Source organism: Procambarus clarkii, chromosome 53, assembly GCF_040958095.1.
Source record: "Procambarus clarkii isolate CNS0578487 chromosome 53, FALCON_Pclarkii_2.0, whole genome shotgun sequence".
Taxonomy (NCBI): Eukaryota; Metazoa; Arthropoda; class Malacostraca; order Decapoda; family Cambaridae; genus Procambarus; species Procambarus clarkii.
In genome coordinates, this window is record NC_091202.1 from 23,388,956 (window position 1) to 23,414,040 (window position 25,085).

The window sequence follows — 25,085 nt, forward strand, 5'->3', positions numbered from 1 at the left end:
TGCACCTGACTCAGTGTTTAGTACACTGTGTTGGTGATATTAACCTCGAGGCCATTGCTTCTCTGTCTCAAGTGGAGGTCAAGCAGGACCTTGATACACCTCCCACACAAGTGGTCAGGAAGGCCACCAATTAACTCTGGAAACACAAACCGTAACTGTCTCTATTTTCCGCTTGTTACAACTTGTAATAAAGTTGTTACATCTTGGCTTAACGTGTTTATGACGTATTAGAACGTTGTTACAACTGGCTATATTGGTTGTTATAACTGGTTAGGAATTCAATTTCAATTTCTTTCTTTATTATGCACCTCATACCCATCCCGTGGGCGGTGGTGTAAAGGATTACAGAGGCACATAATCGGTTCAGGAACTGAACCCTCCAGTTCTGGTTAGGAGGTGTTAAAACTTGTTCGAACGTTGTAGCAACGTCGTAGTTTCGGTGTATGTGTTTGGCGGGAAGCAGCTGTCCTGTGGCCAAGTGGCAGCCATCCCTGGTGACGTGTACACGACAGCAGGCCCAGTGGCAGCCATCCCTGGTGACGTGTACACGACAGCAGGCCCAGTGGCAGCCATCCCTGGTGACGTGTACACGACAGCAGGCCAAGTGTCAGCCATCCCTGGTGACGTGTACACGACAGCAGGCCAAGTGGCAGCCATCCCTGGTGACGTGTACACGACAGCAGGCCAAGTGGCAGCCATCCCTGGTGACGTGTACACGACAGCAGGCCAAGTGGCAGCCATCCCTGGTGACGTGTACACGACAGCAGGCCAAGTGGCAGCCATCCCTGGTGACGTGTACACGACAGCAGGCCAAGTGGCAGCCATCCCTGGTGACGTGTACACGACAGGAGGCCCAGTGGCAGCCATCCCTGGTGACGTGTACACGACAGCAGGCCCAGTGGCAGCCATCCCTGGTGACGTGTACACGACAGGAGGCCCAGTGTCAGCCATCCCTGGTGACGTGTACACGACAGCAGGCCCAGTGGCAGCCATCCCTGGTGACGTGTACACGACAGCAGGCCAAGTGTCAGCCATCCCTGGTGACGTGTACACGACAGCAGGCCAAGTGGCAGCCATCCCTGGTGACGTGTACACGACAGCAGGCCAAGTGGCAGCCATCCCTGGTGACGTGTACACGACAGCAGGCCAAGTGGCAGCCATCCCTGGTGACGTGTACACGACAGCAGGCCAAGTGGCAGCCATCCCTGGTGACGTGTACACGACAGCAGGCCAAGTGGCAGCCATCCCTGGTGACGTGTACACGACAGGAGGCCCAGTGGCAGCCATCCCTGGTGACGTGTACACGACAGCAGGCCAAGTGTCAGCCATCCCTGGTGACGTGTACACGACAGCAGGCCAAGTGGCAGCCATCCCTGGTGACGTGTACACGACAGGAGGCCCGGCCATGTTGTTGTTCTAGAGTCAGTTACCTGGAAGAATAAATTCCAAGTAGCACGGGCTATGGTGAACCCGTAGTGGACTTCCAGCCATGATGCAGAAACTGACTTAAAGCTCTTCTAGTGGACGCCCACGTTGAGGGCGTCCACGGTGAGGGCGTCCACGGTGAGGGCGTCCACAGTGAGGGTGTCCACAGTGAGGGTGTCCACGGTGAGGGTGTCCACGGTGAGGGCCTCCACGGTGAGGGCGTCCACAGTGAGGGTGTCCACAGTGAGGGTGTCCACGGTGAGGGTGTCCACAGTGAGGGCGTCCACAGTGAGGGTGTCCACAGTGAGGGTGTCCACAGTGAGGGCGTCCACAGTGAGGGCGTCCCTGGGCCCACCTTCACCTGTGGTGGGTCCAGGTACACAGTCTGGGTGTCACGGGGTGCTGGGCTCAGGCACGGTATTAGCCCATACTGCTAGGTGAACAGAGGCATCAGGGAGCATGGCCGAGAATACCATGCTTCACAATCTTCCTCACTGGGATGGCTTTTGACTCGTCCAGCACCATCACCATCACACCATCGTCCAGCACCATCACCATCACACCATCGTCCAGCACCATCACCATCACACCATCGTCCAGCACCATCACCATCACACCATCGTCCATCACCATCACCATCACACCATCGTCCAGCACCATCACCATCACACCATCGTCCAGCACCATCACACCATCGTCCAGCACCATCACACCATCGTCCATCACCATCACCATCACACCATCGTCCAGCACCATCACCATCACACCATCGTCCATCACCATCACCATCACACCATCGTCCATCACCATCACCATCACACCATCGTCCAGCACCATCACACCATCGTCCATCACCATCACCATCACACCATCGTCCAGCACCACCATCACACCATCGTCCAGCACCATCACACCATCGTCCAGCACCATCACCATCACACCATCGTCCAGCACCATCACCATCACACCATCGTCCAGCACCATCACCATCACACCATCGTCCAGCACCATCACACCATCACCATCACACCATCGTCCAGCACCATCACCATCACACCATCGTCCAGCACCATCACCATCACACCATCGTCCAGCACCATCACCATCACACCATCGTCCAGCACCATCACACCATCGTCCATCACCATCACCATCACCATCACACCATCGTCCAGCACCATCACACCATCGTCCATCACCATCACACCATCGTCCAGCACCATCACCATCACACCATCGTCCAGCACCATCACCATCACACCATCGTCCATCACCATCACACCATCGTCCAGCACCATCACCATCACACCATCGTCCAGCACCATCACACCATCGTCCAGCACCATCACACCATCGTCCAGCACCATCACCATCACACCATCGTCCAGCACCATCACCATCACACCATCGTCCAGCACCATCACCATCACACCATCGTCCAGCACCATCACCATCACACCATCGTCCAGCACCATCACCATCACACCATCGTCCAGCACCATCACCATCACACCATCGTCCAGCACCATCACCATCACACCATCGTCCAGCACCATCACCATCACACCATCGTCCAGCACCATCACCATCACACCATCGTCCAGCACCATCACCATCACACCATCGTCCAGCACCATCACACCATCGTCCAGCACCACCATCAAACCATCGTCCAGCACCACCATCACACCATCGTCCAGCACCATCACCATCACACCATCGTCCAGCACCATCACCATCACACCATCGTCCATCACCATCACACCATCGTCCAGCACCATCACCATCACACCATCGTCCAGCACCATCACACCATCGTCCAGCACCACCATCAAACCATCGTCCAGCACCACCATCACACCATCGTCAGCACCATCACCATCACACCATCGTCCAGCACCACCATCACACCATCGTCCAGCACCATCACACCATCGTCCAGCACCATCACCATCACACCATCGTCCAGCACCATCACCATCACACCATCGTCCAGCACCATCACCATCACACCATCGTCCAGCACCACCATCAAACCATCGTCCAGCACCATCACCATCACACCATCGTCCAGCACCATCACCATCACACCATCGTCCAGCACCATCACCATCACACCATCGTCCAGCACCACCATCACACCATCGTCCAGCACCATCACACCATCGTCCAGCACCATCACCATCACACCATCGTCCAGCACCATCACCATCACACCATCGTCCAGCACCACCATCACACCATCGTCCAGCACCATCACCATCACACCATCGTCCAGCACCATCACCATCACACCATCGTCCATCACCATCACCATCACACCATCGTCCATCACCATCACCATCACACCATCTTGGAACTGCCGGACAATGAGCCAGACTTCTCCATGCTGCCCTTGGTCAGGATACGAATCAAGATCTTAGCATGGAGGGAGAGGCGTGAGATACTCCGGTGATTATGACAGGGCTGCTGGTGGCCTGTCTTCTGCTAGATGTGAACTATGCTCGCATGTTTTGTTTGTGCACGGATATTCCTGCGCGGGTCCTAAGTCTCTGGCTGGCCCACTGGGCGGGCCCTAAGCCTCTGGCTGACCCACTGCGCGGGCCCTAAGCCTCTGGCTGGCCCACTGGGCGGGCCCTAAATCTCTGGCTGGCCCACTGGGCGGGCCCTAAGCCTCTGGCTGACCCACTGCGCGGGCCCTAAGTCTCTGGCTGGCCCACTGGGCGGGCCCTAAGCCTCTGGCTGACCCACTGCGCGGGCCCTAAGTCTCTGGCTGACCCACTGCGCGGGCCCTAAGTCTCTGGCTGACCCACTGCGCGGGCCCTAAGTCTCTGGCTGGCCCACTGGGCGGGCCCTAAGCCTCTGGCTGGCCCACTGGGCGGGCCCTAAGTCTCTGGCTGGCCCACTGGGCGGGCCCTAAGCCTCTGGCTGGCCCACTGGGGGGCCCTAAGCCTCTGGCTGGCCCACTGGGCGGGCCCTAAGCCTCTGCCTGCCCCACTGGGCGGGCCCTAAGCCTCTGTCTGGCCCACTGGGCGGGCCCTAAGCCTCTGGCTGGCCCACTGGGCGGGCCCTAAGCCTCTGGCTGGCCCACTGGGCGGGCCCTAAGCCTCTGGCTGGCCCACTAAGTGTTGCTTGTTTCTGTTTTACTTGGGCGGAGTATGAGTATTTATTACTCGTGTGGTCGCTTCAGTAAGATTTTGCCATACGTATTTAACAACTTCTTCTGCTCTGTTGAATCTAAGTTGAAATCTTAATGGGTTTGTAACTGTGCACTGTGTTAGATAATGTTCCAGTGGTCTGTTGTGGTTGTAACAGTGCACTGTGTTAGATAATGTTCCAGTGGTCTGTCGGGCATTTCTCCACAGTGTTGACATTTCCTCTCATCTTCCGGAACCTGTAAGCCTATTTCCCATGCACATGGGTATCCAAGCCTGATGCGATGTAAGTGTACTTCTGTTGCTCTACTGCTCCCTTTCATCAAACTAAGTGGTTCGTAGTTGGTTGAATTCTTGTACCAACCCGCAGATCCTGATGTTGCAACTGCTGTGTTGTGGTCACTGTACATCACCTGTATTGCTCTGTTTCTAATTACTATCTTAATCTGTGATAGCCTCTGTGGTATGTAAATGTCTACATTTCTTCTCTTAGTTGCAAGTTTTGCAGCTTCGTCTGCAATGTCATTTCCTACTAGTTTTCAAAATATCTGAAATGTGGAAAATTTGACTCATGAGCGTGATTTTTGAGCCGAATTCTAACTCTCTGCACCTATTTTAATTTTAAAATTATGACTTTTTATACCGAAAATATGCCAATTACTGGAAACGGCGATGGGTCATATTTTGCCCAAACCCCCCCCCCCCCTGGAATTTTGAAAATATCTGAAATGTGGGAAATTTGACTCATGAGCGTGATTTTTGATCCGAATTCTAACTCTCTGCACCTATTTTAATTTTCAAATTATGACTTTTTATACCGAAATAATGCCAATTACTGAAAACAGGGATGGGTCATATTTAGCCCAAACCCCCAAAAAATCACTCTCAGGAGTCAAATTTCCGACATTTTAGATATTTTGAAAACTGCAGGGGGGTTTGGGCAAAACCATTACGCAAGAACCATTATGCAAGAACCACTACGCAAGAACCATTACACAAGAACCATTATGCAAGAACCATTACGCAAGAACCATTACGCAAGAACCATTATGCAAGAACCATTATGCAAGAACCATTATGCAAGAACCATTACGCAAGAACCATTACACAAGAACCATTACGCAAGAACCATTACGCAAGAACCATTACGCAAGAACCATTACGCAAGAACCATTACGCAAGAACCATTATGCAAGAACCATTACGCAAGAACCATTACGCAAGAACCATTACGCAAGAACCACTACCCAAGAACCATTACGCAAGAACCATTATGCAAGAACCATTACGCAAGAACCACTACCCAAGAACCATTACGCAAGAACCATTATGCAAGAACCATTACGCAAGAACCACTACCCAAGAACCATTACGCAAGAACCATTACGCAAGAACCATTACGCAAGAACCATTACGCAAGAACCATTACGCAAGAACCACTACCCAAGAACCATTACGCAAGAACCATTATGCAAGAACCATTACGCAAGAACCATTACGCAAGAACCATTACGCAAGAACCATTATGCAAGAACCATTACGCAAGAACCACTACCCAAGAACCATTACGCAAGAACCATTACGCAAGAACCATTATGCAAGAACCATTACGCAAGAACCATTATGCAAGAACCATTATGCAAGAACCATTATGCAAGAACCATTACGCAAGAACCATTACGCAAGAACCACTACCCAAGAACCATTACGCAAGAACCACTACCCAAGAACCATTATGCAAGAACCATTATGCAAGAACCATTACGCAAGAACCATTATGCAAGAACCATTACGCAAGAACCACTACCCAAGAACCATTATGCAAGAACCATTATGCAAGAACCATTACGCAAGAACCATTATGCAAGAACCATTACGCAAGAACCACTACCCAAGAACCATTATGCAAGAACCATTACGCAAGAACCATTACGCAAGAACCATTACGCAAGAACCACTACCCAAGAACCATTACGCAAGAACCATTATGCAAGAACCATTACGCAAGAACCATTACGCAAGAACCATTACGCAAGAACCATTATGCAAGAACCATTACGCAAGAACCACTACCCAAGAACCATTACGCAAGAACCATTACGCAAGAACCATTATGCAAGAACCATTACGCAAGAACCATTATGCAAGAACCATTATGCAAGAACCATTATGCAAGAACCATTACGCAAGAACCATTACGCAAGAACCACTACCCAAGAACCATTACGCAAGAACCACTACCCAAGAACCATTATGCAAGAACCATTATGCAAGAACCATTACGCAAGAACCATTATGCAAGAACCATTACGCAAGAACCACTACCCAAGAACCATTATGCAAGAACCATTACGCAAGAACCATTACGCAAGAACCATTACGCAAGAACCACTACCCAAGAACCATTACGCAAGAACCATTATGCAAGAACCATTACGCAAGAACCATTACGCAAGAACCATTACGCAAGAACCATTATGCAAGAACCATTACGCAAGAACCACTACCCAAGAACCATTACGCAAGAACCATTACGCAAGAACCATTATGCAAGAACCATTACGCAAGAACCATTATGCAAGAACCATTATGCAAGAACCATTATGCAAGAACCATTACGCAAGAACCATTACGCAAGAACCACTACCCAAGAACCATTACGCAAGAACCACTACCCAAGAACCATTATGCAAGAACCATTATGCAAGAACCATTACGCAAGAACCATTATGCAAGAACCATTACGCAAGAACCACTACCCAAGAACCATTATGCAAGAACCATTATGCAAGAACCATTACGCAAGAACCATTATGCAAGAACCATTACGCAAGAACCACTACCCAAGAACCATTATGCAAGAACCATTATGCAAGAACCATTACGCAAGAACCATTACGCAAGAACCATTAAGCAAGAACCACTACGCAAGAACCATTAAGCAAGAACCACTACCCAAGAACCATTACGCAAGAACCATTATGCAAGAACCATTACGCAAGAACCACTACCCAAGAACCACTACCCAAGAACCATTATGCAAGAACCATTATGCAAGAACCATTACGCAAGAACCATTATGCAAGAACCATTACGCAAGAACCACTACCCAAGAACCATTATGCAAGAACCATTACGCAAGAACCATTACGCAAGAACCATTAAGCAAGAACCACTACGCAAGAACCATTAAGCAAGAACCACTACCCAAGAACCATTACGCAAGAACCACTACCCAAGAACCATTACGCAAGAACCATTATGCAAGAACCATTAAGCAAGAACCACTACCCAAGAACCATTACGCAAGAACCATTATGCAAGAACCATTACGCAAGAACCACTACCCAAGAACCATTATGCAAGAACCATTATGCAAGAACCATTACGCAAGAACCACTACCCAAGAACCATTACGCAAGAACCATTACGCAAGAACCACTACCCAAGAACCATTATGCAAGAACCATTACGCAAGAACCATTACGCAAGAACCATTAAGCAAGAACCACTACGCAAGAACCATTAAGCAAGAACCACTACCCAAGAACCATTATGCAAGAACCATTACGCAAGAACCATTAAGCAAGAACCACTACCCAAGAACCATTACGCAAGAACCACTACCCAAGAACCATTATGCAAGAACCATTATGCAAGAACCATTACGCAAGAACCACTACCCAAGAACCATTACGCAAGAACCATTATGCAAGAACCATTAAGCAAGAACCACTACCCAAGAACCATTATGCAAGAACCATTACGCAAGAACCATTACGCAAGAACCACTACGCAAGAACCATTACGCAAGAACCATTACGCAAGAACCATTAAGCAAGAACCACTACGCAAGAACCATTACGCAAGAACCACTACCCAAGAACCATTACGCAAGAACCACTACCCAAGAACCATTAAGCAAGAACCACTACGCAAGAACCATTAAGCAAGAACCACTACCCAAGAACCATTACGCAAGAACCACTACCCAAGAACCATTATGCAAGAACCACTACCCAAGAACCATTACGCAAGAACCATTAAGCAAGAACCATTACGCAAGAACCACTACCCAAGAACCACTACGCAAGAACCATTACGCAAGAACCATTACCCAAGAACCATTACGCAAGAACCACTACCCAAGAACCACTACGCAAGAACCATTACGCAAGAACCATTACCCAAGAACCATTACGCAAGAACCACTACCCAAGAACCACTACGCCATAACCACTACGCAAGAACCATTACCCAAGAACCATTACCCAAGAACCATTACGCAAGAACCACTACCCAAGAACCACTACGCAAGAACCACTACGCCATAACCACTACGCAAGAACCACTACGCAAGAACCATTAAGGAGAAACACTTGCAGAACAGCCCAAGACCATCGCTGTAAATGAGCGCCATCTATTGGACATATGCGGCAGCTTTTCCAGAGACAGCCGGAGGATATCCCATTAACCTTCCGTGCTCTGAGTTACTGTCTCAGCCCCGAGTTACTGTCTCAGCCCTGAGTTACTGTCTCAGCCCTGAGTTACTGTCTCAGCCCTGAGTTACTGTCTCAGCCCTGAGTTACTGTCTCAGCTCTGAGTTACTGTCTCAGCTCTGAGTTACTGTCTCAGCTCTGAGTTACTGTCTCAGCCCTGAGTTACTGTCTCAGCTCTGAGTTACTGTCTCAGCTCTGAGTTACTGTCTCAGCCCTGAGTTACTGTCTCAGCTCTGAGTTACTGTCTCAGCCCTGAGTTACTGCCTCAGCTCTGAGTTACTGTCTCAGCTCTGAGTTACTGTCTCAGCCCTGATTTACTGTCTCAGCCCTGAGTTACTGTCTCAGCCCTGAGTTACTGCCTCAGCTCTGAGTTACTGTCTCAGCTCTGAGTTACTGTCTCAGCCCTGAGTTACTGTCTCAGCTCTGAGTTACTGTCTCAGCTCTGAGTTACTGCCTCAGCTGTGAGTTACTGCCTCAGCTGTGAGTTACTGCCTCAGCTGTGAGTTACTGTCTCAGCTCTGAGTTACTGTCTCAGCCCTGAGTTACTGCCTCAGCTCTGAGTTACTGTCTCAGCTCTGAGTTACTGTCTCAGCCCTGAGTTACTGTCTCAGCTCTGAGTTACTGTCTCAGCTCTGAGTTACTGTCTCAGCCCTGAGTTACTGTCTCAGCTCTGAGTTACTGCCTCAGCTCTGAGTTATTGTCTCAGCCCTGAGTTACTGTCTCAGCTCTGAGTTACTGTCTCAGCTCTGAGTTACTGCCTCAGCTGTGAGTTACTGTCTCAGCCCTGAGTTACTGCCTCAGCTCTGAGTTACTGTCTCAGCTCTGAGTTACTGCCTCAGCTGTGAGTTACTGTCTCAGCTCTGAGTTACTGCCTCAGCTGTGAGTTACTGTCTCAGCTCTGAGTTACTGTCTCAGCTCTGAGTTACTGTCTCAGCTGTGAGTTACTGTCTCAGCTGTGAGTTACTGTCTCAGCTCTGAGTTACTGTCTCAGCCCTGAGTTACTGTCTCAGCTCTGAGTTACTGTCTCAGCCCTGAGTTACTGTCTCAGCTCTGAGTTACTGTCTCAGCCCTGAGTTACTGTCTCAGCTCTGAGTTACTGTCTCAGCTCTGAGTTACTGCCTCAGCTCTGAGTTACTGTCTCAGCTCTGAGTTACTGTCTCAGCTCTGAGTTACTGCCTCAGCCCCGAGTTACTGTCTCAGCTCCGAGTTACTGCCTCAGCCCTGAGTTACTGTCTCTGTGGGAAATTTTTACCCACCATATCTAATAATCATCTAAGAAATGTATAATTTCTATATCATATCTAAATCATATCAAAATCATATCTAAATTGTATCAAAATCATATAATGAATCTTTAAAGATTCATTATATAGCTTGATCCTGGATGACAATGGCACCATGAACACGTACGCAACAGGGGCCCTTTTGATGCCTACGTGACTTTGTACATGATCTTTCAAGGATCCAGAAGCTTCTAGAAGGACTTCTTAATTAAAAAACTATTGGAACATTGATTCAACATCCGGTAGGATTAAAAATCAAATCCTTAATAAGATTCAGTGGTACTTACAAATACTACTTATAATCTTTAAATCTTATATCTAATTATATTATAATCACATCTTATCTTAATCATAAGTCTAGACTGTAAAAATAATCAATCAATATTCATAGAAGGCTACCGTGCTCAGAGAGCATGGCAGGGCGATGGGGGGGAGAGAAGCGCCCACCAACAAGCCCAGCGGCACTCCGCGTTTGTTTACAAATGAGTGAACAAGTGACTGATCCTTAGCGAACATTACCAGCTCAAGGACACCTTATCTAACATTTTTTATAGCCAGTGAATACTCTCTAGAACTGGGGGAGTACCTGGACAATATCTACAAGGAAAATCCTAGAACATTTATAAAATAGTGTATAGTGGAGATCAGTGACACGGTTTCCTCCACCTTCATTCATAAACTTTTATCTCGAATCATTCTTCTGCAACTGCAGGATAATCACGTAGCAACGCTACCAGATCATCATACAGCAACGCTGTAGCAAAATATCGTGCCTAAACTCAACAAGAGAGAGTTAATCAGTCTGGCAAACTTGTCAGACAGGCACCCCGACTGGCAGAGAAGTATATTGAAGGTTATTTGGTATATGATTGGCCAATTGTATGCTTGTGTAGCTTTAATATCCTATAAATCTGTCTGTTGGTTAAAAAGCGAGGCAAAGCCTCATTCACGGTACGTTTATTAAAATTGTAGTGTAGCTGTGAATCTTATCCAAGCACTGAACCTCATGAGTGTCCATTCTGTCAGAAAAGAATTCAGCCTCAATAAGTAAAAACCTCACAAGTGTCCACAGTCTTGGAAGAGATTCAGTCAAGCTAACTGTATAAAGTGAATATGTCTGCATATATATTTGAATATATAAATTAAGTTATCAATAGCTTGCTTAGTTAATTTTTAAGTTATCATATAAGTTCATTTAATTGAATATAATTTCTAGTACTTACTCAACAGTATTTAGACTATATTTAAGGTCATTTATTTATACTTTTACAATTTAATTTGTTGTTTATAGTATAAGTACATATTGGCTGTTAAGTTATGGTGCTAGGTTAGACTATGTATGTTTAAATCCCTGATTTAAACAGAGCCAGTGTTCAGTCATATAACTGAATTTATCAAATCTTATCCTTGTATAAAATACAAGCTGATGTGAGATCCCTGTCTACAGGTGGACTGGAACTTCTATCAACAAGTCATTCACCCCACCTGTCCCTTACAGCCCACAGTCTGTCATTAGGAAAAGAGGAATTAGGATTTACAACCCTAGCTAGAGATTTTAGTTGAATTAATTTGCAGACAGTAATTTTTAATTTAGTTCAGTACAAGTCCCTGGTAGTCTCCTCTTATATCAATCCCAGCAGGTTTTTCCCACATTAATGGTCCTTCGAACCTAGATAATAATGGTCCTTTATACCTAGATATTTATGATCATTCGTTTACCGAATATTTCAATGCCAAATACATAAGAAACTTCTTGATTTTGCATTGGAATAATTCTTACATATTCTAGCCTAACCTAGCTATCAGCCAATATTTATCATAGCTATATATCTAAGTAAACAAATAGTTTGCAGTGGCTTAAGCCACCATATCCATTAACTAGTAAGCATTCATAGTATTCATAGAATACTAATATTGTTTTGTGTTAAGAAACCACAGTACTTAATTATATCAGTGTCACAGACACAATTGCATCTTAATCATAAATACCAATTACCTACCTCATTGTGGTAACATTACATATATATTTAAGTGTATTATCTAACATTATCTCTAATCTTCTGATTTTCAGAGCTGCTCATTACATAATATTCTTTAAAAAAGTGTTATCATCACTGTAAGAGCATTTCATTACAATCTAACTATAATCAACTGAATCATACCCTATTCCAGGTAAAACCAGTAGACATTCTACTGTATTTTATCTAACAATTATTATGGTAACAGATTTTGTAATAACTTTGCAAAAATAGTGCCATTTACTATTTTTAAAAAATTATTACAAGATTTACCAACTTGGTGCATTCGTGCATTCGGGTCACAAATCAAATTATTACAGTACTTTTGATAATTGAACACCTGCTACAACCAGATTCCAGGGAGGAAATGAAGGACGATCTTTGGAATCATTACCTAAGTAGACAGGAAAGCTCATTTATCAAAATACATTAACATCATACATATTTATCAGAAAAAAGAGAAAAATCTCGGAATCTCCGAAACTTGGAAAAGGTCAAAATGACTAACAGTATTCCACCAGCAACTGAAACAGAAAAGAAAAGGACACAAAGTGTCTAAAAAATCACTTGAATCTACAGCCTACAGACCATTTAAATCAGGTGATAGACAAATGTCATCATCACTTGGCTACAATAGTCTACAATTGGGGATTAAGACCAATCTTAATCTCACATCACAATCTGAAAGGCTAACAACACATTGACAATGTCAATACAAATATTATCATCCATCTAAGATAACTATCTTAATCCAAGAATATAGTCTTGATCACCTAATCTCATGCTTTCACTGGAGTGAAAGCAGCCTCAGAAAATCTGAAGTTAATCAAGCATCTCAAAGAGACTTACTTAATAGAAAGGCAAAGCCGAGAAAAAAGAAAAAGCAAAATGCTTCATCACATCATGAATAATGTAGATACACATTATTACAGATACAATTCATCCTTTAAGGAAATCCTTGGAGGAGTACAAGTGTTACATGCTTGTATAACCTACTTGCATGTAATTACTTACCTACAAGTGTTACATACTTGTAACAACATCTTATCACAAAGCCAAATCTTTGATGGACTTCGAGCTTACGTACAAAGATTACGAAGCCGAGGAAAACTTAGATCTCAAGAAAAAATCCCCAAAGGTGAATCCACGGACAAAAGCAAAAATGTCCAGAATGGCAGTCAAAAATCAAGGCAACAAAACTCCTCTTCTGCAAAGTGGAAACAGAATAATGTTGGCTCTTATGCTATATCCCCCACAGTTAACAGAACTGTAGGAAACCAAGCTCCTAAGACAGATAAGACAAAAGGAGCTACAAGTGCCCCAAAATGTTTATTCTGTCAAGAAGCACATACCATTTATCAATGCACAGTTTATGTAGGCCGTGCCAGTCGAATCGATCGACTGAAATCTCTGAACAGGTGCATCCGTTGTCTACGGAAGCACGATACAAGTGAGTGTATCACTCAATTGCAGAACTGCCAATATTGTCATAAAAGTGTACATCACACAGCACTCTGTAGTGATATTAACACTCAATCCAGATCACAGACTTCCAATAATCAACCTGCATCTCAGGCAAAGCCCAAAGATGATAATACCACTACAGCCGTACAATTCTGTACAGTAATGAGCAATGTCAACGACTTGGATACAGAAATTGTTACAACAGCCATATTGCCTACTGCACAGCTAGAACTATGCAATCAAGGAATTTGTATTGCAACTAGAGGCTTTTTTGATCAAGGGTCACAGAAAACCTTTATCAGTAAAAAGATGGCAGAAGATTTACAACTTAAATCTTCAAAGCAAGTATCTACATCAATATCAGGGTTTTTTACTAATTCTGGTCGTAGAACCTTTCCAGTAGTAAAACTCAATGTCTGTCTAGGTACATCCCAAAGGACAGTAGAAGCCATAGTAGTTGATAAAATTCCTACTGAAATGGAAGTGACTGGTCTGACAGCAACAATTAAATTCCTAAAAGAAAAGGGAATACAATTAGCAGATCCTCTGCTTGATTCTGACTACATAGGAGATATCGGAATCCTGATTGGAGCTGACTACTATCATCGATTCATTCTGGGATCAGAAGAATCTATGGGTATGAATATACTCAAATCAGCAGGAGGCATATTGATGACAGGACCTATACTAGATCTTGAACCTTCAACTCCTGAAAAATCACATCATACAGAAACTGTAATAGTGGCATGACTAGGCAAAGAACAGTCACCACTTAAAATCCCCCACATGATTGATGATGGATTGGAATCTGTACCTCAATTGTGGGAACTTGATGCCATAGGAATAATTCCTGAACAACCAAGTCCTGATGATGTCTGTGCATACAATCAATACTTAGAAACTGTACAGTACTATGATGGACAGTACTGGGTAAGGCTACCATGGAAAATCAACCATAAAACCTTACCTACCAATTATCACATGGCTTATAGTCAATTTAAATCTCAACTAGCAAAGCTAAGAAAAAGGCCTGAGCATTTAAAACTCTATCATGAGATTATTGCTCAACAATTAAAGAATAAATTCATCGAAGTCGTGAAACATGACAATACGCAAACAGGCCATTTTTTACCTCACATGGCTGTTAAGAGAGAATCAAAAACAACTCCTTTACGGATAGTTTTTAATTGTAGCTCTAAATCTGGACCCCAAGGAACCAGTCTAAATGATTGTTTACAAACAGGTCCAAGTCTAACTCAGAAATTGTATGACATACTGTTGAAGTTTAGACTTAACAAATATGCGTATTCAGCAGATATAAGTAAGGCCTTTCTAAGAGTTGGCTTACAAGAAGAAGATAGAGACTTCACTAAGTTTCTATGGGTAGAGAACCCAGAAGATGTCAATAGTCCTGTAGTGACTTTCAGATTCTCATCAGTTCTTTTTGGCGCGACAAGCAGTCCATTTCTGTTGCAAGCAACTCTAGATACTCATCTGAAGAAATCATCAAGTCCCTGTAAGACTGAAATCAGTCAAAATCTATATGTAGATAATTTTCAAGGGACAGTTAACAGTACTACTGAACTGTTACAATTATATCAAGAGGCTAACAAGGAGCTACAAGGTGCAAACATGCCACTACAATCTTGGGCCTCTAATAATGCAACATTGAATAATCAAATAGCAAGAGATTACCCTGAATATCACGTACCAGAATCACAAAAGGTGTTAGGTATGGATTGGGATTTAATCTCGGACACAATATCGATCAAATCTGTGCCAGTAAATTACAACATCACTACAAAAAGGGATTTGCTTTCACAAGTTAGCAAAGTATTTGACCCACTTGGTCTACTAAATCCTTTGACTATCAAGTGGCGTTTATTAGTGCAAGAAGCATGGAAAGCTAAGGTTGGTTGGGATGATCCACTACCAATCCAGTTACAAAAAGCTTCGATGGAAGTGGCTCAAGAACAAACTTTAGTTGAAAAGATAATCTTTCCGAGACACATAGTCGAGGAAAATGAGGAAGTATCACTACATGTATTCGCAGACTCGTCAGCCAAAGCTTTTGGAGCTTGTGCTTACTTAGTGACTTCTAATCAATCATATCTTATCACCTCTAAGGCCAGAGTCGCTCCATTAAAAAAGAGGACTTTGCCTCAGATGGAACTAACAGCACTGCTAACTGGAACACGCTTAGCAGTGCATATCAAACAAGTCTTGTCTACCATGAACATCAAAGATGTCATTATATGGTCTGACAATGAAGCTGTCTTACAATGGGTACGAAACGACAACTGTCCAACTCCATATGTAAAAAATCGCGTCTCGGAAATTAAAGAAATTTCCGCAGGCTTTCAATTGTTGCATGTACCAACAAAGGATAATCCAGCTGATCTCTTATCAAGAGGTATGACATTTAAACAGTTTGCAAAGGCAGATATTTGGTTTCATGGGCCTCGATGGTTAGTGAATGGTAGTTGGCCTGAACAAAAGCCACACGTCATTACGACACAAACCATAACTACCACCAGGCAGCAAGCTCAAATATCAGTCTTGGATTGTACTCGTTACTCCTCGCTCATCAAATTAATCAATGTAACACAGAACGTGTTTCATTATCTCAGGAAAAAAGGTATAAAATACACTTTTCCTGATGCACTTATCTATTGGGTAAGACAAGCCCAGAGAGAAACTTATGGGAATAACTATGAAAATCTTCCGCATAAGTTAAAACACAATCTCGGTCTGTGGATAGACCAAGAAAATCACAACATTCTGCGTTGTGGAGGGAGACTTAAACACGCAGATATCAATCTAGATACGGTGCATCCATGGCTTTTACCAAAAAATCATTGGATCACAAGGTTGATTGTGTTGCATACACATCAACAAATCATCAAACATGGAGGAGTGTTAGACACACTCACACAAATCAGACAGCAGTACTGGATTCCTCAGGGAAGACAGTCAGTCAAATCAATCTTGAAGAATTGCATGATATGCCGAAGGTACGATGCAAGAACTTGCTCTTATCCAGGGCCACCACCCCTACCAAAGGAACGAGTGGTCCATCTACAACCTTTTGAAACGACAGGAGTAGATTATACAGGAGCAATATATCTAACAGGGACTGCAGATAAGCAACCTATCAAGGCATACATCTGTCTGTTCACCTGTGCTACCACCAGGGCAGTACATCTAGAGGTAACGCCCGATATGACTGCTCAATCATTTATTCAAGCTTTCCGCAGATTCGCAGCACGCCGATCATGCCCTAAGCTGATGATTTCAGATAATGGAGCAAACTTGGTAGCTGGAGAAGCATGTCTACGGGAAATCTGTTCCCATCCTGCAGTTACTTCCACACTGGAACAGCGTCATTGCAGATGGAAATTTATCCCTCCGAGAGCCCCATGGCACGGAGGATTTTATGAACGGTTAATAGGAACTGTAAAAAGATCCTTGAGAAAATCTCTACACCGTCAGAAAATCAATCTTCAAGAACTCCAGACAGTAATCACGGAAATAGAATCAAGGGTGAATAACCGGCCGTTGACTTACTTGTCTGAGGATCCTACTCAACATGAGCCATTAAGTCCTGCCCACCTAATGTATGGAAGACTTCTGACTCCAGTACCATCTCTAGTGGATGATGAGATCAGAGATCCCTCATATGTGGGTCCGAGCGAGTTGGTTCAGGGGTATAAGCATCTGTCCAGCATAATCCAAAAATGGAATGATATTTGGACAAAAGAATATCTTACATCTCTACGAGAACATCACTATGGGGCCAATGTCCCCCATAATATAGCTAATCTCCAACCTGGCGATATTGTCTTGGTAGACAGTGATGGCCCTAGGGCTGACTGGCCATTAGGTAAAGTTGTCTCAGTCCATCCAGATAGTCAGGGGATTTTGAGAATAGTCAAAATCCTGTCCAAAGGAACAACTTCCCTGAAGACATTGGACAAACTCATCCACATGGAATCAGTGAGTCGGCTGCAGTTAGATCCTGAGAGACCTCAAGAGACTCTAACTCCACAAGACCCACAGACTCCTAACAGACACAATCGTCCACAACGGACAGCAGCACAAAAGTGCAAGCAAAATTTGCACTTGTATTATCAATCCAATGGAGAGTAAATAAATACATATGGTTACTATTGTCCTAAGTATTGGACTCTGTGCCAGTTCTCTCCCTCTGGAAGATGTGGGAAATTTTTACCCACCATATCTAATAATCATCTAAGAAATGTATAATTTCTATATCATATCTAAATCATATCAAAATCATATCTAAATTGTATCAAAATCATATAATGAATCTTTAAAGATTCATTATATAGCTTGATCCTGGATGACAATGGCACCATGAACACGTACGCAACAGGGGCCCTTTTGATGCCTACGTGACTTTGTACATGATCTTTCAAGGATCCAGAAGCTTCTAGAAGGACTTCTTAATTAAAAAACTATTGGAACATTGATTCAACATCCGGTAGGATTAAAAATCAAATCCTTAATAAGATTCAGTGGTACTTACAAATACTACTTATAATCTTTAAATCTTATATCTAATTATATTATAATCACATCTTATCTTAATCATAAGTCTAGACTGTAAAAATAATCAATCAATATTCATAGAAGGCTACCGTGCTCAGAGAGCATGGCAGGGCGATGGGGGGGAGAGAAGCGCCCACCAACAAGCCCAGCGGCACTCCGCGTTTGTTTACAAATGAGTGAACAAGTGACTGATCCTTAGCGAACATTACCAGCTCAAGGACACCTTATCTAACATTTTTTATAGCCAGTGAATACTCTCTAGAACTGGGGGAGTACCTGGACAATATCTACAAGGAAAATCCTAGAACATTTATAAAATAGTGTATAGTGGAGATCAGTGACACGGTTTCCTCCACCTTCATTCATAAACTTTTATCTCGAATCATTCTTCTGCAACTGCAGGATAATCACGTAGCAACGCTACCAGATCATCATACAGCAACGCTGTAGCAAAATATCGTGCCTAAACTCAACAAGAGAGAGTTAATCAGTCTGGCAAACTTGTCAGACAGGCACCCCGACTGGCAGAGAAGTATATTGAAGGTTATTTGGTATATGATTGGCCAATTGTATGCTTGTGTAGCTTTAATATCCTATAAATCTGTCTGTTGGTTAAAAAGCGAGGCAAAGCCTCATTCACGGTACGTTTATTAAAATTGTAGTGTAGCTGTGAATCTTATCCAAGCACTGAACCTCATGAGTGTCCATTCTGTCAGAAAAGAATTCAGCCTCAATAAGTAAAAACCTCACAAGTGTCCACAGTCTTGGAAGAGATTCAGTCAAGCTAACTGTATAAAGTGAATATGTCTGCATATATATTTGAATATATAAATTAAGTTATCAATAGCTTGCTTAGTTAATTTTTAAGTTATCATATAAGTTCATTTAATTGAATATAATTTCTAGTACTTACTCAACAGTATTTAGACTATATTTAAGGTCATTTATTTATACTTTTACAATTTAATTTGTTGTTTATAGTATAAGTACATATTGGCTGTTAAGTTATGGTGCTAGGTTAGACTATGTATGTTTAAATCCCTGATTTAAACAGAGCCAGTGTTCAGTCATATAACTGAATTTATCAAATCTTATCCTTGTATAAAATACAAGCTGATGTGAGATCCCTGTCTACAGGTGGACTGGAACTTCTATCAACAAGTCATTCACCCCACCTGTCCCTTACAGCCCACAGTCTGTCATTAGGAAAAGAGGAATTAGGATTTACAACCCTAGCTAGAGATTTTAGTTGAATTAATTTGCAGACAGTAATTTTTAATTTAGTTCAGTACAAGTCCCTGGTAGTCTCCTCTTATATCAATCCCAGCAGGTTTTTCCCACAGTCTCAGCCCCGAGATAACCTCAGGGAAGGGAGTGACGTAACTTTCGGAGGTTCGAGTCCTCATCACAACTGCTACTGATTTTGTCACTGATACATCCCGTTATTGTACACGTGTAGAGCAGAGGTGGAGCTCCCGGGCCCCAGCCACAGTGTATGGAGGCGCTGTATGAAACCTCTGATTTCTCTGGCTTCAACTCTGGCTTAAATTGAAGCCTCTTGACCTCTAGTGACTTCAGTGGAAGCTTCAGGACACGTTGAGGCTTCATCTGAATCCCAGGTTGCATTGATGTTGACAACCCGTCCTCATATTTGAGAAAATTTTAGTTTTGAATGAACAGCATGTAAAAATTTATGAATGCGTCTGTGGGGTCGACCGCTGGATGGAATGGACTTGAGTCGAGGACAGGTTGTACCAACTAACATCTCCACACCATATTAAGGCGACGTATAGTATACTGTCTGTATTCTGTCTACACTGTATGTGTCCTCTCTATACACTGTATGTGTCCTCTCTATACACTGTATGTATACTTACAGTTAATTACGAGATACAGTATACCATTTGCAGTGTTACCAGTGTAGATAGTTGTCCTTGAAGAACTGTCTACACTGTTATTCTATCTCAGCATAGATTGGCTATGACTGGACAGTGATAAGAACATAATTGGTTAAGACTGGACACTGATAAGAACATAATTGACTATGACTGGACACTGATAAGAACATAATTGGTTAAGACTGGACACTGATAAGAACATAATTGACTATGACTGGATACTGATAAGAACATAATTGACTATGACTGGACACTGATAAGAACATAATTGACTAAGACTGGACACTGATAAGAACATAATTGACTAAGACTGGATACTGATAAGAACATAATTGACTAAGACTGGACACTGATAAGAACATAATTGACTATGACTGGACACTGATAAGAACATAATTGACTAAGACTGGACACTGATAAGAACATAATTGACTATGACTGGATACTGATAAGAACATAATTGACTAAGACTGGACACTGATAAGAACATAATTGACTATGACTGGATACTGATAAGAACATAATTGACTAAGACTGGACACTGATAAGAACATAATTGACTATGACTGGATACTGATAAGAACATAATTGGTTAAGACTGGACACTGATAAGAACATAATTGACTATGACTGGACACTGATAAGAACATAATTGACTAAGACTGGACACTGATAAGAACATAATTGACTATGACTGGATACTGATAAGAACATAATTGACTACGACTGGATACTGATAAGAACATAATTGACTAAGACTGGACACTGATAAGAACATAATTGACTATGACTGGACACTGATAAGAACATAATTGACTAAGACTGGACACTGATAAGAACATAATTGACTAAGACTGGACACTGATAAGAACATAATTGACTATGACTGGACACTGATAAGAACATAATTGACTAAGACTGGACACTGATAAGAACATAATTGACTATGACTGGACACTGATAAGAACATAATTGACTAAGACTGGACACTGATAAGAACATAACGGCCTAAGACTGGACACTGATAAGAACATAATTGACTAAGACTGGACACTGATAAGAACATAATTGACTATGACTGGACACTGATAAGAACATAACTGCCTAAGACTGGACACTGATAAGAACATAATTGACTAAGACTGGACACTGATAAGAACATAACTGACTAAGACTGGACACTGATAACGAGGTCGTAACAGCTAAACTTTATCCAGCGTCATAGGTCTTTGAAATCCTTGAATATGTAACGTAATTAAAATATATAAAATATCTTAATTAATCCCCTATGATGAATTAAGACTTCCTAAATATTTTGATTAATTCAATGTATTTTTATACCCAGGTGTGTAGAGGAGTTAATTAACTCAGGTGTCCCGGCGTCTGAAAACATTCAAATGATGAGGTTCTTATCATCAGAAAATATTTACACGGTGAAAACCGGTTCTCTTAATTACGTTAGACTTTTACAAACTCATAGAGTCAGCTGACGCTTGTGAGTTTGTTGCTATGTTGACTGGGGGCCTTCGTGTTGCTATGTTGACTGGGGCCTTCGTGTTGCTATGTTGACTGGGGCCTCTGTGTTGCTATGTTGACTGGGGCCTCGGTGTTGCTATGTTGACTGGGGCCTCGGTGTTGCTATGTTGACTGGGGCCTCGGTGTTGCTATGTTGACTGGGGCCTCGGTGTTGCTATGTTGACTGGGGCCTTCGTGTTGCTATGTTGACTGAAGCCTCCATGTTGCTATGTTGACTGGGGCCTCGGTGTTGCTATGTTGACTGGGGCCTCGGTGTTGCTATGTTGACTGGGGCCTTCGTGTTGCTATGTTGACTGAAGCCTCCATGTTGGTATGTTGAGTGAAGCCTCCATGTTGCTATGTCGACTGAAGCCTCCATGTTGCTATGTTGACTGGGGCCTTCGTGTTGCTATGTTGACTGGGGCCTCCATGTTGCTATGTTGACTGAAGCCTCCATGTTGGTATGTTGAGTGAAGCCTCTGTGTTGCTATGTTGACTGGAGCCTCTGTGTTGCTATGTTGACTGAAGCCTCCATGTTGCTATGTTGACTGGAGCCTCTGTGTTGCTATGTTGACTGAAGCCTCCATGTTGCTATGTCGACTGAAGCCTCCATGTTGCTATGTTGACTGGGGCCTTCGTGTTGCTATGTTGACTGAAGCCTCCATGTTGCTATGTTGACTGAAGCCTGCATGTTGCTATGTCGACTGAAGCCTCCATGTTGCTATGTCGACTGAAGCCTCCATGTTGCTATGTTGACTGAAGCCTCCATGTTGCTATGTCGACTGAAGCCTCCATGTTGCTATGTCGACTGAAGCCTCCATGTTGCTATGTCGACTGAAGCCTCCATGTTGCTATGTTGACTGAAGCCTCCATGTTGCTATGTCGACTGAAGCCTCCATGTTGCTATGTCGACTGAAGCTTCCATGTTGCTATGTCGACTGAAGCCTCCATGTTGCTATGTCGACTGAAGCCTTCATGTTGCTATGTCGACTGAAGCCTCCATGTTGCTATGTCGACTGAACCGTCCCAGAAAGTGTGGGGCCAACATACCCGCTCATTGAATTAGTCTAAATCCGTTTGCCCAACCAGTTCTGACCTTCCTCATCGGTCAAAGGTCACCTCATGCCCCTGAAGGTGTTCATGACCGGACGTGAGGAAGCTTGCTACTCTTGCATGTAAGAGTCTCAACTATTCCTTCCCAGCCCCGGTCGACGACCGGGCCGCGGGGACGCTAAGCCCCCGAAGCACCTCAAGGTAAGGCAGCCCACAGCTGAGACGGTGACTATAGCGACCTGGGTGTAAAACCGATTGGCGAGTCATGCTCCAGGGAGAAACTTATGGGGTAGAGGTTAACATGAGCTATGGTAAGGGGAAGACCTGAGCCTGCTAGCAGGAGTGTGGAGGTGTCTGCTTCTTTACCCGCTTGTGTATTGAAGGAAGGTAAGAGAGAGGGAGAGAGAGACAGACAGAGACAGAGAGTCATGGTCTTATCAAGGGACTCATCGATGGTCTTCAACCCCACGGGGGCCCCTAGGAGTGTGCTCTCCTCAGGTTCAGTTACACGGATACCAAGCACAACACTGTTCTCTCTATGATGCCCTCCTTGGAACATATTCTCTGGCCCTTACAAGGGTGCAGGCTGAGGCCCAAATTGAAATCGTATTACCCATCACCCCGACTATGTAGAGTTTTCTATGAGAGGTCGTCCAGAGAGACTTAACTACCCCTCACGCTAGCTGCAATTATGGAGACGTCTTCAAGCGCTCCCTCCCTCGCTAGTACGCTCAACCAGTCAAGTCCAGAGCGCTCAACTAGCCCCGCTGGCTAGCTCGTCTCAAGGTCGACCAAAGGAGTTCTTCACTCTCTCTGCTTCACTGATATCCTTAGCCTGTCCCTGGTTGCTCGTCACCTCCCAGCACAGCAGACTAGAAGATGGGAAACTACGGTTAATGAGAGGGTCAACTGCTATAGTTCGGAACCAGGATCGTAGATGGCGCCGAGGTCCGTCACCACCGTCCAAGACCCAGATGCTCGCTGGACAGGACTTCTGTGACTTGTCTGATGACTAAGCAGAAGAGGAGAGGAGCAAGGGGGTCACCCTGTTGGACGCCTTCTTGCCAGACAATTTCCTATTAACCAAAAAGTGGCTTTAAGTCCTTACACAATATATCGTTACACAAGAAGACGGCCAACCTACTCATGAAGAACTCTCCAGACACGAAACAGAACGCCTTAAGAGAGACCAACGTCGTCTATGCCTTCACATACCCACTTGGGGACTGTCAGCCCCCAAAGTTCTCAGTATATAGGGAAGACAACAACGTCTCTCTCTAGGCGATTAACAATGCACAAACAACAGGGCTCCATCAAGGAACATATAATCTCCTCACACAACCAGACCATCACCAGAGACTTCTTAACAAGCAATACTGAAATAATCGACAGGTATTACGACAGCAGAAGACTCGACATCAGCGAGGCCCAACACATCAACAAGTCCAGACCAGCAACCAACAGCCAGTTAACACATAATTACATTCTACCCACTCAGAGACCCCGAGCCAACGCAGAGACTGCATCCGCTGACCATGTCTTAGGAACACACACAGCCGCTTGTGATGAACCGATATTAAAGCGATAATGTGTTTGTCGTCGGTGACCTCTATTTTGGACAAAATGACCAAGCAAGAGAATCACAGCCAAACACCACCACAAAACACAGCCAAACACCACAAAACACAGCCAAACACCACCACAAAACACAGCCAAACACCATCACAAAACACAGCCAAACACCATCACAAAACACAGCCAAACACCATCACAAAACACAGCCAAACACCATCACAAAACACAGCCAAACACCATCACAAAACACAGCCAAACACCATCACAAAACACAGCCAAACACCATCACAAAACACAGCCAAACACCATCACAAAACACAGCCAAACACCATCACAAAACACAGCCAAACACCACCACAAAACACAGCCAAACACCACCACGAAACACAGCCAAACACCATCACAAAACACAGCCAAACACCATCACAAAACACAGCCAAACACCACAAAACACAGCCAAACACCACCACAAAACACAGCCAAACACCATCACAAAACACAGCCAAACACCATCACAAAACACAGCCAAACACCACCACAAAACACAGCCAAACACCACAAAACACAGCCAAACACCACCACAAAACACAGCCAAACACCACCACAAAATACAGCCAAACACCATCAC

The 25,085-nt window shown here is 44.1% G+C and overlaps 3 protein-coding genes across 4 annotated transcripts in view; 2 read left to right on the forward strand and 1 right to left on the reverse strand.

Annotated features, from left to right (window-relative positions):
* Positions 1 to 25,085, reverse strand: part of Sbat (LSMD1 domain-containing protein Sbat) — a 543,594-nt gene that overhangs the window by 189,557 nt on the left and 328,952 nt on the right. The gene's annotated exons all lie outside the window — the stretch shown is intronic.
* On the forward strand, positions 5,546 to 8,305 carry LOC123767192 (cyclic AMP-inducible protein BP74-like). The gene has a single exon (XM_045756764.2). The coding sequence runs from the start codon at positions 5,546 to 5,548 to the stop codon at positions 8,303 to 8,305; it is 2,760 nt and encodes a 919-aa protein (XP_045612720.2).
* LOC138352360 (uncharacterized) lies at positions 10,325 to 21,589 on the forward strand. 2 transcript variants are annotated; one of them, XR_011222777.1, is made up of 3 exons: positions 10,325 to 11,313; positions 11,810 to 19,057; positions 19,554 to 21,589. XR_011222777.1 is itself a non-coding variant. In XM_069304789.1 (2 exons), the coding sequence occupies exon 2, from the start codon at positions 14,631 to 14,633 to the stop codon at positions 17,991 to 17,993; it is 3,363 nt and encodes a 1,120-aa protein (XP_069160890.1). In that variant the 5' UTR covers positions 10,325 to 11,313; positions 11,810 to 14,630; the 3' UTR covers positions 17,994 to 19,547. The 2 variants fall into 2 exon arrangements, 1 of the variants encoding a protein (XP_069160890.1); XM_069304789.1 differs by lacking the exon at positions 19,554 to 21,589 and having other exon boundaries at positions 11,810 to 19,547.